Source organism: Mus pahari, chromosome 2, assembly GCF_900095145.1.
Source record: "Mus pahari chromosome 2, PAHARI_EIJ_v1.1, whole genome shotgun sequence".
Lineage (NCBI taxonomy): Eukaryota > Metazoa > Chordata > Mammalia > Rodentia > Muridae > Mus > Mus pahari.
The window spans coordinates 138,507,490-138,519,945 of record NC_034591.1 but is presented as its reverse complement, the minus strand read 5'-3'; the positions used below and the strand labels follow the sequence as shown (position 1 = coordinate 138,519,945).

Genomic DNA, 12,456 nt, shown 5'->3' with positions numbered 1-12,456 from the left:
AGAGAGAGAGAGAGAGAGAGAGAGAGAGAGAGAGAGAGAGAGAAATGGGTAAAAGGAATAAAACTTTGGGAATCTGAGAATGGGCAGAGATGTTTGTTGCTTCCACATATGCACAGAGTCTCCTATAAAGTCTCTGGTACATGGAAATTTCTCATTATGTAAGATAATGATGATGACCAAGTAAATTTACATATGTACCAGTATTGTCATATGTATAACCATTGGCTGCCTACCTAAAATTCTGTCCATGTGGACCTCTGTTCCACGTGAAGAACTTTCCAAGTGTCTGCGTAATGGTAGATAACAATACAACCCCATGGCCATGGAGAATGTGTGATTCATAAGTATATTTTTTTCACATGACAAACTGAGTTCTGTTTATCACTGCAAGGGATATCACTCCAGCCCCATCCAGTACTCCAACGATGATTTATTATAACGCATTGTTTGTTGTCATTGCTGGGCTCACCTTTGTGCCAGAATCTGAAAGGGAGGAAAGAGCATCAGGGTGTTTCCTACACTAATGCTTGAAAAGAGGAAGCAAGCCTGAGGATGAGGTTGGAATTTATGGAGATCACAGCACTCAATGTTCTCTTAGCTTGTTACTTTACCCTTCTCCCAGGACATATCACAAAGGATACTATTTCTTCATCCCTAGGTCTTGGTACCAGGGCACAATCAACCCATGGTGATTATTTATATGGTGAAAAGTTCTCCTCTAATTTTCACATTTTAATAATCCTTGTTTTCATTTTACAATGGAATTATTTTAGAGACTGGAGAACAAGTTAAAATGTCTAGATGACCTATTTATATCTGTCATCAAGGACTATTAATTTAATAACCTGGGCTCCAAGTTTCCTTCTCTGAAAACTGGGAGTGACAATCCTATCACTACATGTTTCCTACAACAGACACTAGAAAGGATTTGCAAACATAGTAATAAACTAAGAGCTTATAAATGGCGATGTAAATATGGAAACACAGCAATATCAGATTGAGGGCTCATGATTTATGAAAAATAGGTATAATCTTGTCATAAATTTATCTTATAAAGATATAAATGATGGCTGCGGACGTGGCTCAGACATTAAGAGTGCTTGCTGATTTTCGAGAAAATATGTGAGTTCTATTCCTAGCACCCACATTGGTAGGGTCATACCACCTGGAACCCCAGCTCCACTTGATCTTACAACCACTTGAGTTCCGTGGACACCCAAATATGTGTGGCAGAAACTCACAGGAAAAAAAAAAAAATATATATATATATATATATATATATATATATATATATATATACACAAATAAAAATGAATTAAATCCTATTTTTAAAGATGTAAATGAGAAAGTGAAACCATAATAAAATACATCTATGGGTAAAGACCATCGTTGGATATTTACCACTCTACACCCTTCAAATTCAGTTTCCTCAACTCTACTGGGGATAGCAGTAATGTGTGTCCCATAGGACTCCTGTCATGAGTACATGGGAGAGTAAAAGGAACTTCATCTCCAGCTGTTTTACCAGGAGGGAACTATTTCAACTTCATAACTGACAGCTGGAACACCCTAAATTCCCCTCATGATACAGGACCTAGAACTCCTCTTATAAGTCTACACTCACGTGGCATTATCATCGTATGGTGTCTGATCAACCCATTGCCATTGTCGATGACCTGGATCTGAAAGTCCTATAAAATAGGCAGTACCAGTGTCCAGAATCCCAGTGATGAAATCCTAAGAAGAAAGAAAGATACAGCCTTCAGCCTTGATTGAATAATTCTTTTCTGTTATAAAATTTTTTATAAGATCTTTTAAAAATGATTTTAACAATACAAAATTATAGGGTTCAATATCATGCACATATACAAATACACAATAATCAAATCCTACTTCATCTCTCTAGGCTTTTAAATACATTTCAAATTTTCGACTTTAGAGGTACACTGTGATATTATGACTGATTGTTTTCTGGTCACACAGAGATAAGAAAAACCAAGGATCAAGGAATAGGAGAAACCCCCAGGAGTGTTTGTTTTCTCCCCTCCCCCCATGAGTGCATATCTCCTCACCCAAACCCCCAGGAGTGCACTTCTTCTCAGATGATCAGGAAACAGTCATCACTCATGTTTTCACAACAATTTCAGACCACAATCATAATGAATCCCATTCTCAAACTGGCTTTCCTTCTTTTCGTCACCAACACCATTTTTGTCAGTTGTGCATGAGAGAATTTTGCACATTTAATTCATTCTCCATTCACAACTTCAGCTATTTCATTGCTTGTGGCTGGCCATGACCATCCCGATTTGGTCCTATTTCCCTGTGCCCCTCTCTGTTAGTCAGTTGTATTACTACAGGAAGCACTAGCATGTGGAAATCACAAACTGATGTTTTGAGCAGAAACATTTCATCATTCCCTCCAGCCTAGTGTGTTGGATTTTTTATGCCATGGTTCCTGGGTGTTTAGTTCCACTGAAGTGAGACCAAGGTGTACAAGGCAAGGGTTAAGGCAACCATTCCTGCCTATCTGATGGAAAGCCTTCTGCCACAGCACCAACACCCATGTCAACAAAACTCTCTTTTAGTAGAAACTGTCAGACAGCCTGCTGAACCCAGACCCCGCTCTCCCAGGATGTACCTGCTCTTCCTGGCTGTGGATTACCACCAGATGAGCACCCATGTGGAAGCAGTTCTCCTTACTCTCATTCCAAGATGCCACCAAGTCAGTTGAAGTGAAGTAGCAGTAGGAACCAAATGGCTTCCAATCCTTCGGGCAACAGCTCCAGACTTTGTCTTTGGGGAAAGAAGGAAATGTAAATGCAATGTAATAAAGTCATTTTAAAGTTATTTGTACGTAGACACCACGTGGAAGCTGAGACTCCCAGCTTCTTAAAGATGCAGCAGGAGCTCCTCACTCCTCGGGTGCAAAGGAACCCAAGTCCACCTCCATTATCACTAATGTCAGGGCTCTTTGTCCTACTGGGGTAGTATCAGAAAAAGCCAGAAAAACAGTGTAAAGAACACCCAGACTCTGGGGATATAATGCTAAACAACCTCAGTCTGAAAATAATAGAACTCATCATAGCAAGAACCAGAAAGCTCTTGTATTTCCTAAATATATACATGTATATGTACAAAAACAATAAATGTCAACAACCAAGGCAGCACAATTTCAGTTATCAGACATATATTTTTAATTAGTGATGATAAAAATGGTGGTCAATATATCCTAACAAGCGAGATAACAAAAGTATAGGTTAATCTGAAAACTTTATCCACGATAGATGTCTCAAGAAGAAAATATGAAGATTCTGGAAGTAAGTTTTAAAACATAAAGAGCTGAATAGAAATGTTATATCTGAAAAATACATTTTGAGTATTCTGTGATATTAATTGCATCCTCCTTAGGCAACAGAGATATCAGTGAGCCCTCAAGGGGGAGAAAGAGAAATGAAATAGAAAAATAATCTCTCACAAAGATCCTAAATGTCAGTAGATCAATGCAATCCCCATCAAAATTTCAACATTCTTCATAAGATAAATGAATCTCAAATAATCTCAGAATTCACACAGAAGCATAAAAGACAGCCAGAGCAATCCTGGGGAGAACAGAATAATGTTGGAGGTATCACCGTCCTTGACTTTGAGGCTAGACTGTAGAGCATGGTACCAGCACAAATTCACACAGGTCGATTGATGGACAGAAATGGGAGCCACAAGTATAAATCAGCACAGCTACAACCACCTGATTTCCTGCCAAAGAATACATATCAGAGGAAGACAGCCTCTTCAACAAATAGCACTCAGAAAACAGGGTGCTAGCATGCAGAAGGAAGACGCTAGATCCCTACCCATTCTGTATAAAACTGATTCTAAAATAGAGTCTCAATGGATTAAACACCTTACTTATGAGACCTGAAACCCTGAAGTTGATACAGGAAAAAAATAAGGAGAACATTTCAAGATGTAGGCATAGGATGGACTCCCTGAGTAAGAATGAGAGCTTCTGTGCTTCAAAGGGGACAGCTGAGTGGAGAGTGAGATCTGCTTAGAAAGGCAGGAACCCTAGGCAAGCTTAAATGTCCTAAGGAAATAAGTGTTTTCCAAAGGTATCTTGCCAAAGACAATAAGCTGTGCCTATTTAGGGCCATATGGTGTAGCCCCAAAACACCTTAATTACAAATGCCAAAGACAGTAGAGAAACCGCTTACTCAAAGCCAAAGTGATGTACAGCCTTAAACACTCCCCTCTCCTAAACCTAAGCGATACACCTTCACGAGTCCACCTTTCCAGCTCTGTTTACTAGCAAAAAAAAATTCTCTGTTTAAGTCTTGAGAAAATTACACTGCACACTAACATATTGAAAGTGTGTGCTGCTCTTGCAGAGAACTGGAGTTCAGTATCCAAGACCCAGGACCTGTGGCTCACAATTGCATATAATTCCAGCTCCAGGGGATCCAATGCCCTCTTCTGGCCTCTACAGGCACAACACTCACACACACAAACCCACAGAGAGACACATGCATATAACATTTTAAATTAAAAATAAAAATATTAAACACACACACACACACACACTTGAACATGACTCCCTGAGTTGCTCACATTCACACCACCAGATTTTCTTCGTTTCCCAGGAGCTCCTTTCTGTTGCTCCTGGGAAATTCAACTCAACCCCATATCGACCATCTCTGAAATTTTTTTCTTTGTTGAAACTAGGCAGCCACACATCCCAATTATGCCTGATTGGAGACCTCTAAAAAGGACTCCACAGGCAGCTGGTAGTGAGTGCATGGTATAAAGTCATATCCCCATAGTGGATGGGATGGATCTACCTGAGAATCTAGTTGGAAATGTTGGTTCTAGGCACACTAAGTTTTACCTTCCAAGAGTGAATCCCATTTTGTACACTCCAATTCAGTATAGTTCAGTTCTTTTATAATTGTTTTTTCTTCAAGAAGCTGAGAATATTTTGTAAACAAAGCTGTAAAGTACAAAAAAAATTTTTTTCATTTTCCTGGTGGTACTATGACTCGACTCCTTTTTTACTTTCTTACATTCTTTATAGAAACAAAATCTATAAATGTCCAATTACCTGAGTATTTTAGAGCCTGCCTAGGAAATATTCTCCATCACCATAAGCTGAATGTGGTGGCTGTAGTCCTAGCACTTGGAAATTAGAAGAAAGATAAGAAGTTTTGGGTCATCCTTTACCATGCAAGTTAGTACGGTTAGTTATTTGCTTGGTTGGATGGTTGCTTGGCTTAGTTAATTTAGTTGGTTGATTAATTTAGTTGGTTAGTTGGTTCATTAGTTAATTGGTTAGTTAGTTGATGCCTAGCTTGAGCTATATGAGACCCTACCACACACAAAAACATTCCCATCACCCTTTAATCAATATAACTCTACTTCTATTGGACCACAGAAAGGAAGGGACAGATCCCTCATTCTGGATATTCATCAATATTTAATGTAGGGCACACTGAAAGACTAATCTTAGGTGATAAGTTCTTTTAAGTATGTGCATAGCCCAGAAAAGGTGAGGGAGAAATGAGTTGAGACTAGTTCTGGGTTTCCTAAGAATGGGGGTTATAAAAAGAACCTAACAGTGATCGAAAGGACTTTGTTTGCCTTCTCTTCTTTCCTTTCCCTCCCTCTTTATTCTCAGTGTCCTCACACTGTCACTGAGTTCCTAACCTGAAACTGACTCACCTTTCCTGGAGAAATTGAATTTTATCTCCTACTTGTTCCTTGAGTTGCCCACCACATTCTGGCTTTTATTTTTGCTAATTTACCAAACTAGTCTTGAAATGGACCGTCAGTGGCTCCTCCTGTACATTAACTAATCAAACCTCTCCCCGAGGGACTTCCCAAATTACACACACCTGGTTCTTTTCCTGCTTCACTCTTGAGGGTTGGTGGCTCCCTCCACTTTTGCCTGCTGCTTGCTGCTACTTCCTGTGCTCCTTCCTAAGTGTTTCCTTCCCCACCCACCTCTCTTAAAATGGGATGCAACACACAACTCTATCTGTATTTCTTTCTCCTTCATATTCCTCTTCCTTAGTGATATTGCATTCTCCTGAGTTGGCAGGGTTGGAGGTTGGGGGTGTGGGGACTTGGAGGGGGGGTTGTTTTGGAGCTTTGTGGGGGGCTTGTTTGGTTGTTTGTCTGTTTTGGTTGTTTGCTGCATATAAGTGAAGGTCTTCTCAAATCTATTCCTCGTTCCTAAAATATGTTAATATGCATCCCACTAAAAATCTTCATCTGAGGTGATCATAAACAAAGCTTAAGTCAACATATTTCAACCCAAACCTGCTGCTCATCTTATTCCCCTTCAAATAACTTCATGACTGTTGACTTTATGAGATCAGAATATTCAAGTCATGTGTTGTTTCTTTGTATCCCCTTGTTCCAAGCTATTAATATTAACCAAAACTTTACCCACTTTTTGGTTGAAGTTACCTCCTCTCCTGTTCATCACTAGCATGGCCCCTATATCAAACCTCCATCACTTCTCAAATGGATTCTTAATTAGTCTTATAATTTCTCCTTCCCTTCATTTTTACACCTCTGCAATAGCACACTTCTATAACTCAATTTTAATTTTAATCATTTCCTAGTTTAAATTCTTCAGTGGTTCTCCATGTCTGTGGCACATTGGGAAAGTGGACACACTTTTCAACCTTCCCTATACCCACACTCATTTGAACTATGTCTGCAGCTCCATATTCAAGAAACTGGGTCTGTTTTATTTCTCTATCGCCTGACCTGAGCTGGGTTGCCTGTAACTGATGCACAACTCCATAAGTATGCATACGTTCACCTAGGACCATGAGAATTTCCCAAGACAGAACAGTCTTGGTGAAGCCAGGGAGCAGGAATTACATCAATAGTTCAATTAGCCTACAAAGTTTTAGGATAGATAATGACTCAGCAACAGCTACTAAAAAATAAATTACAGAGAGGAAATAAGTGTAGTATGCTATGTGTTATTTTTTTTAGATGAGCCCAGATTTGTCTGCCCTCAACTATTTCATGAAGCACTATAAATTTCAATGATGCACTGAAGATATTTGTCCATATCTTCCATCTTATATGTCTATAACAGTGCCAGCACACACAGGTCCAGATGTCATTTCCTCCTGGCTTTTCTTAGCCCCTGAGCTTACTTCTTACTTCTTACCTGCATAGCGTCGCCCATATGATTTTTTTAAGCACTGGTTCACTTGACCATTCTCAAAATTTCTTGAGACTGGGGGCTAGCATGTGGACTCTCTGACATGCTGACATGCTGCCCGATACATAGTAAATGGATATTACTAATTATTAAATGCTAAGTATAACACCTACATAAAATACAGTTTGTGATTTTTAATTTTTGATGAGTGTGAAAGCTAATTTACAGAGAAATCCACTGCTTTCTAAATTAGCTTTCAGGTCTCACACAGACTGGGACAGAAAAAAAAAAAAAAAAAAATATATATATATATATATATATATATATATATATATATATATAAATTTAGAAGGAGTTCCACTGGAGCACTGTCCCTGGAATAGCCTTGTCCATGTCTTCTCATCCTCTACTCATTCCAAAAGATGAGCATCTGTGTGTCCAAAGGGGCTGGCTTCTAAATGCTGCCGAGGAGACACAGAATCATCCTCAGTACTGAAATCTAACAGATGCTCCAGGGCACGCTTCTCTAGCCAGAATGGATTCCATCATTTTTACAGACCAGTAATTCTGAAACAGATCAAAATTTCCAATATTATCTATTACCCCAGAATAGGTTTTTCCCAGGTTTCCCGGTAGCTGTCTGGCTAATAGATACTTCTCTCTACTTACTTGTTCTACTGGGTACTTACTGATCAAAGCACTGGAGAACAAGATGGTCAACAGCAGGAAATAGATTATGAGTGAGGTAAAGAGGACCTTAGAGAATTTGTGACAACTTTTCTGAGACGTGTTCTTCTTTGGGGGAGCTGAAAGACAAACAAAATTCATTTCTTGAGTTCTGTTATTTCCTCTCTTTTTTTCCTATTCTGTTGCTGTGCCTGATAAACACTAATAATGTGATGTTTGAAATAATAAGAGAATGTAAATATGAAACAATCATGTTAATTATAGAAACATTCTGAAATATAAAATTCATTCCTAACATTGAGGATATTGTTGCCAATATTTGATATTCATTTTCCAACAAGTTTAAAACTTTCACACATAAATTCATATTTTCCACAATTGGCACATCATAAATACTGATTTGTGGCTATCATTTTCTTTTACATTAAATCGTGAATTTTTTTTCCTTAATAATTTTTGTATTATTTCTGAGGCAGTCTTGGTATGTTCCCAAGGTAGACCTTGAATTCATTATGTAGTCCAAGCTGGCCTCAAACTTATAGCAAACCCCTGTCTCAGCCTCCTGAGTTTTGCTACTACAGACATGGGGCAAAACATCCAACCATCATCACATCTTCTTTATCAGTTTTATAATGACTTCAGAGTATTTCATTATATACTTTTAAAGTCTTCTGGCTTACTTCCAACTGCAAAGTATGTGATAGTCAAGAAGTCTTTGTATACCTTTATGGTAAAAATCGCTACATTTTTAGTCACCACTTCTAAAAGGGTTACTTACAATACTTTCCAACCATGTGTAAGGGCCTGTGTTCTGTCTCCATCACTGGGATGAGAAGAGTGAAAGAAGCTATCCAACGCTTCAACAAATTATACTATGCTACTAAACAGAGAGCTGGGAATTATTAAACAGTAGCCTAACTTTTGAGACAATATGGTACACATATTTATGTTTATTTACATGTAGAAAAGATACAATATACTCATATGGTGTTATTTTTCTCTAGATGGTAAAAGTAAAGACAATACATTCTCTTCTCCATTGTACAATCCCATGACATTTCACATCTGTCTACAGGCAACACACTTGGCTGAGGCTCCAGGGACCCGCAGGCATGGCAGCATCTAAGACCATCTGTCTTTGTCCTTTACTGAATCACTAACTGGGAGCAGCAGAAAATACTTTCTTACCTGGCCAAGAGTCTGTGTCGATGTCTGAGAAGTCAATTTTATTTTTGAAGTTCGTGTTAATATAAATGTTTTCTGAAAACATGTTGAGATGAAATTGTCCCCTGCCCTCAGAAGATGTGTGTCATCCCATCTTTAAAATATCGCCTCAACAAGAAACAAACGTGACAGCAAATAATTCCGATACCAACTAGGGATGAGAGGCAGTAACAGACAGCTGTCCTCAGCTTGCAGCATTAAGTCCACTCCCCTGACCTGCAAAGGGAGTATGGCAGATGGAAACGCACCCCAACCAGTCATAGAATTACAGCTATATCAAGAACTCAGTGGGGGAGAGAAGAAAACAGGAAGGAATGAAAAAGAGGAACCAGGGCATTAGAGAAGTCAAACTCCCTACAGAGTTGAGATTCTGACACTCACCCTGAGCCACCCTCCACAATCAAGCTTCCTTTACCCAGTGTGTGCCAATTTCTACTCATGATCTCTGAAGAGCTGCCAGTTGGTCTTCCTGGGGTTCTACCACCACACTCAAGTCCCTGCCATGAACAGAAGTATTCTTCATCCCAAAGGCACCTAGTACACACCCTAGACTGTGGCACCACAAGGGGACAGTGTCTTCACCCTGCTCAGTCTCTGGAACCAGCTCTACCATATTCATGGATACTCTCTTTAACCTGCCTGGGTTCTGACAGGCCATTTCCTCCGCATCCTAGCAAGGATTATCTCTTTATCTTGAAAGCCACTGAGTTTCCAGCTTGTATTCTTCCACACTCTGTATCTTGCCTGGCTCCTGAAACCCGTGCCTGGTTTACCCTCTGTGAGGAAGGTCCGGTCATCCAGCTTAGTCTCTGAATCTCAGCCTAACCTGGAGCCAAAACTACGCACGGTGCCCATCCTCACCTCTCCCGAATGCCAAGGTATCGTCCCACGCTGCCCTCCTTGAGGACCCTCTGCTCACTCGTTTGGGGTTCTGACTTCCCGTGAGAAGTGACCCCAAACACGGGTGCCTGCCTCACCCTATTTGAGTTCAGACTCCTCACCTGCCCTCTGTCAGGCACAGCTGCCCTCCTCACCTCTCAGGTTTGTGGACCCACTCCCCAGTTCAGACGCTTTCTCATCAGCATGCCGATGAGAGGACCTCTGGCTCCTATGGAGATACTCTTGGTTCTGGTTAGGATATCTGGGTCCCTTTGAGACATCAAGTTCTATTCCCTCTCTGTCTATTGTCTGTCCTTGGTGCACCAATTTGTCCATATGTCTGTCAATTTATGTTTGTTTTTGCTTTGTTGTTTGAATGATTGTTGTTCTGTGTTTCATGTTGAAAAAAATGGTTAAAATGTTATCTGTTGGCTGTCCATCCTTTGATTTAGTTTAACTTGTTTAAAAGGCAGTCTCAATTTGCACAGCAGAAGCTGGTAAGTTACACTGCACTGTGGCAGGGAGTCAAGTAGAGCTGAAAAAGCCCTGCTAGAGGCTGATTATCTACACAAGCAGCANTTCCCTCTTGGTCTCCTAGCACAAACAGCCAGCGCCGAGAGCCTTCCCACTGGGGCTTTTGGCTCTCCCCCACCTCATACGTATTTTTTAACTTTAGGGCGTGCTTCCACCACCTTAAAGGGACTTATAGTCCACCCCTCTCTAGTAGACAATTATTATAACAGAGAAATTAAGATTCTGGGCAGTGCCCCTTGAGGCCCAATATCAATCTTGCAAGGGCAACGCTTGGCACAGGCTCTGCCTCTACCTCTAGACACCTCCCACCCAGCAAAAGGCACCCAGCGCGGCTCTTCTCAGCCAGGCTCCTCAGACCTGTACAGGGTCCAGGCAATCATTAGGGACCGCCCTATGCTGAGCCTTAAGATAAATGGCAAGAGCTTTGAAGGCATTTTAGATTCAGGCACTGACTACTGTAATCTCACAGAGTGCCTGGCCTTCTGCTTGGCCTTTACAAGCCACCCTGACCCATCTGCAAGGAACTGGACGATCCAAAACTACTCTCCAGAGCTCACAGTTGCTGACCTGGGAAGATAGTGAGGGAAATTCTGGCTCTATTCAGCCCTTCATTGTCCCTGGCCTACCTGTTAATCTTTGGGGAAGAGACATTCTCTCTCAAATGAAAGTTTTTATGTATAGTCCCAATGAAGTTGTTGCTCAACAAATGNTCTCCCAGGGNTATCTCCCTGGACAGGGATTAGGCAAAAATGGGCAGGGGAGGCCTATGCCAATAGCTGCCTCTCCCAAAATGGATCATACAGGCCTGGGTTACAATTCCCATTTTTCATGAGGACCATTGCTCCCCCTGCACGCCAAGCAGATAAGATTACCTGGAAGGATGATCCCCCTGTCTGGATTGACCAATGGTCCCTCCCTGCTAAAAACTTGTCTGCAGCCATAGAATTAGTGCAGGAATGGTTGGCAGCAGGACATATAGAACCCTCTACCTTGCCTTGGAACACCCCAATATTTGTTATTCAAAAACGAAACAGCAAATGGTGATTACTGCAAGATCTCAGAGCAGTTAATAAGACCATGGTTCCTATGGGAGCCTTATAACCTGGTATCCCCTCTCCAGTGGCTATTCCCAGGGGATATGCCAAATTAGTTATTGATTTAAAAGATTGTTTCTTTTCTATTCCCCTCCACCCTAAAGATTGTAAATGCTTTGCATTCAGCCTTCCTGTAGCTAACTGTGTAGGGCCCTCTCCTCGATGTCAGTGGAGAGTTCTCCCTCAAGGCATGGCTAATAGTCCCATGCTTTGCCAAAAGTAGGTGGCTCAGGTTGTTGATCCCTTCAGGAGATCCTACCCTGATTATTACATTGTCCATTACATGGAGGACATCCTTGTTTCTGTGCCTGATGAAAATCAGCTATATTGTGTTGGTATAAAACTTATTAATACTCTCCAGAGCCAGGGACCTCAAGACTCTCCCGAGAAAATTCAGATTCACCCTTCTCACTTGTTTTTGGGCTTTGAATTGTTTCCTACTAGGATTCTCTCACAAAAGGTTCATTTAAGGAGAGATTCATTACAGACTCTTAATGATTTTCAACATTTGCTAGGAGATATAAACTGGCTCCACCCCTATTTGAAGCTTACAACAGGAGAATTAAAACCTTTGTTTGATATTTTGTGTGGAGACTCAGATCCATCCTCCCCATGCATGCTGACTCAGGAAGCATAAGCATCTCTGGCCAAGGTCAAACAGGCCATCAATGAACAAAGTATTGTATATTTCTCTCCAGATCTACCACTTCAGTTTCTTGTTTTCCCTACATCCTTTTCTCCCACAGGCCTTTTATAGCAACTTAAACCTCTGTTTTGGGTACATTTGCCAGCTTCTCCTTCTAAAGTATTGCCCACATATCCTCAGCTGGTTGCACATATTCTGCACCTTGGCAGGGA

At 40.8% G+C, this 12,456-nt stretch overlaps 1 protein-coding gene across 1 annotated transcript; it reads right to left on the bottom strand.

Annotated features, from left to right (window-relative positions):
* Window positions 1–18: 18 nt before the first annotated feature.
* LOC110316523 (C-type lectin domain family 4 member A-like) lies at window positions 19–9,367 on the bottom strand. The gene is made up of 6 exons (XM_021190875.1): window positions 9,056–9,367; window positions 7,870–7,986; window positions 4,886–4,987; window positions 2,642–2,796; window positions 1,625–1,737; window positions 19–483 (listed from the first exon to the last, which is right to left on the bottom strand). Exons 1-6 carry the CDS (start codon window positions 9,135–9,137, stop codon window positions 339–341), a joined length of 714 nt encoding a protein of 237 aa, XP_021046534.1. The 5' UTR covers window positions 9,138–9,367; the 3' UTR covers window positions 19–338.
* Between the last annotated feature and the right edge of the window lie 3,089 nt (window positions 9,368–12,456).

Coding starts and splice junctions, on each gene's coding strand:
- LOC110316523 (XM_021190875.1), bottom strand. CDS start 9,137: ATGTTTTCAGAAAACATTTATATTAACACGAACTTCAAAAATAAAATT. Junction 7,987..9,055: donor CGACACAGACTCTTGGCCAG/GTAAGAAAGTAT, acceptor TTTGTCTTTCAG/CTCCCCCAAAGAAGAACACG. Junction 2,797..4,885: donor ATGGGATTCACTCTTGGAAG/GTAAAACTTAGT, acceptor CTTTCCCCAAAG/ACAAAGTCTGGAGCTGTTGC.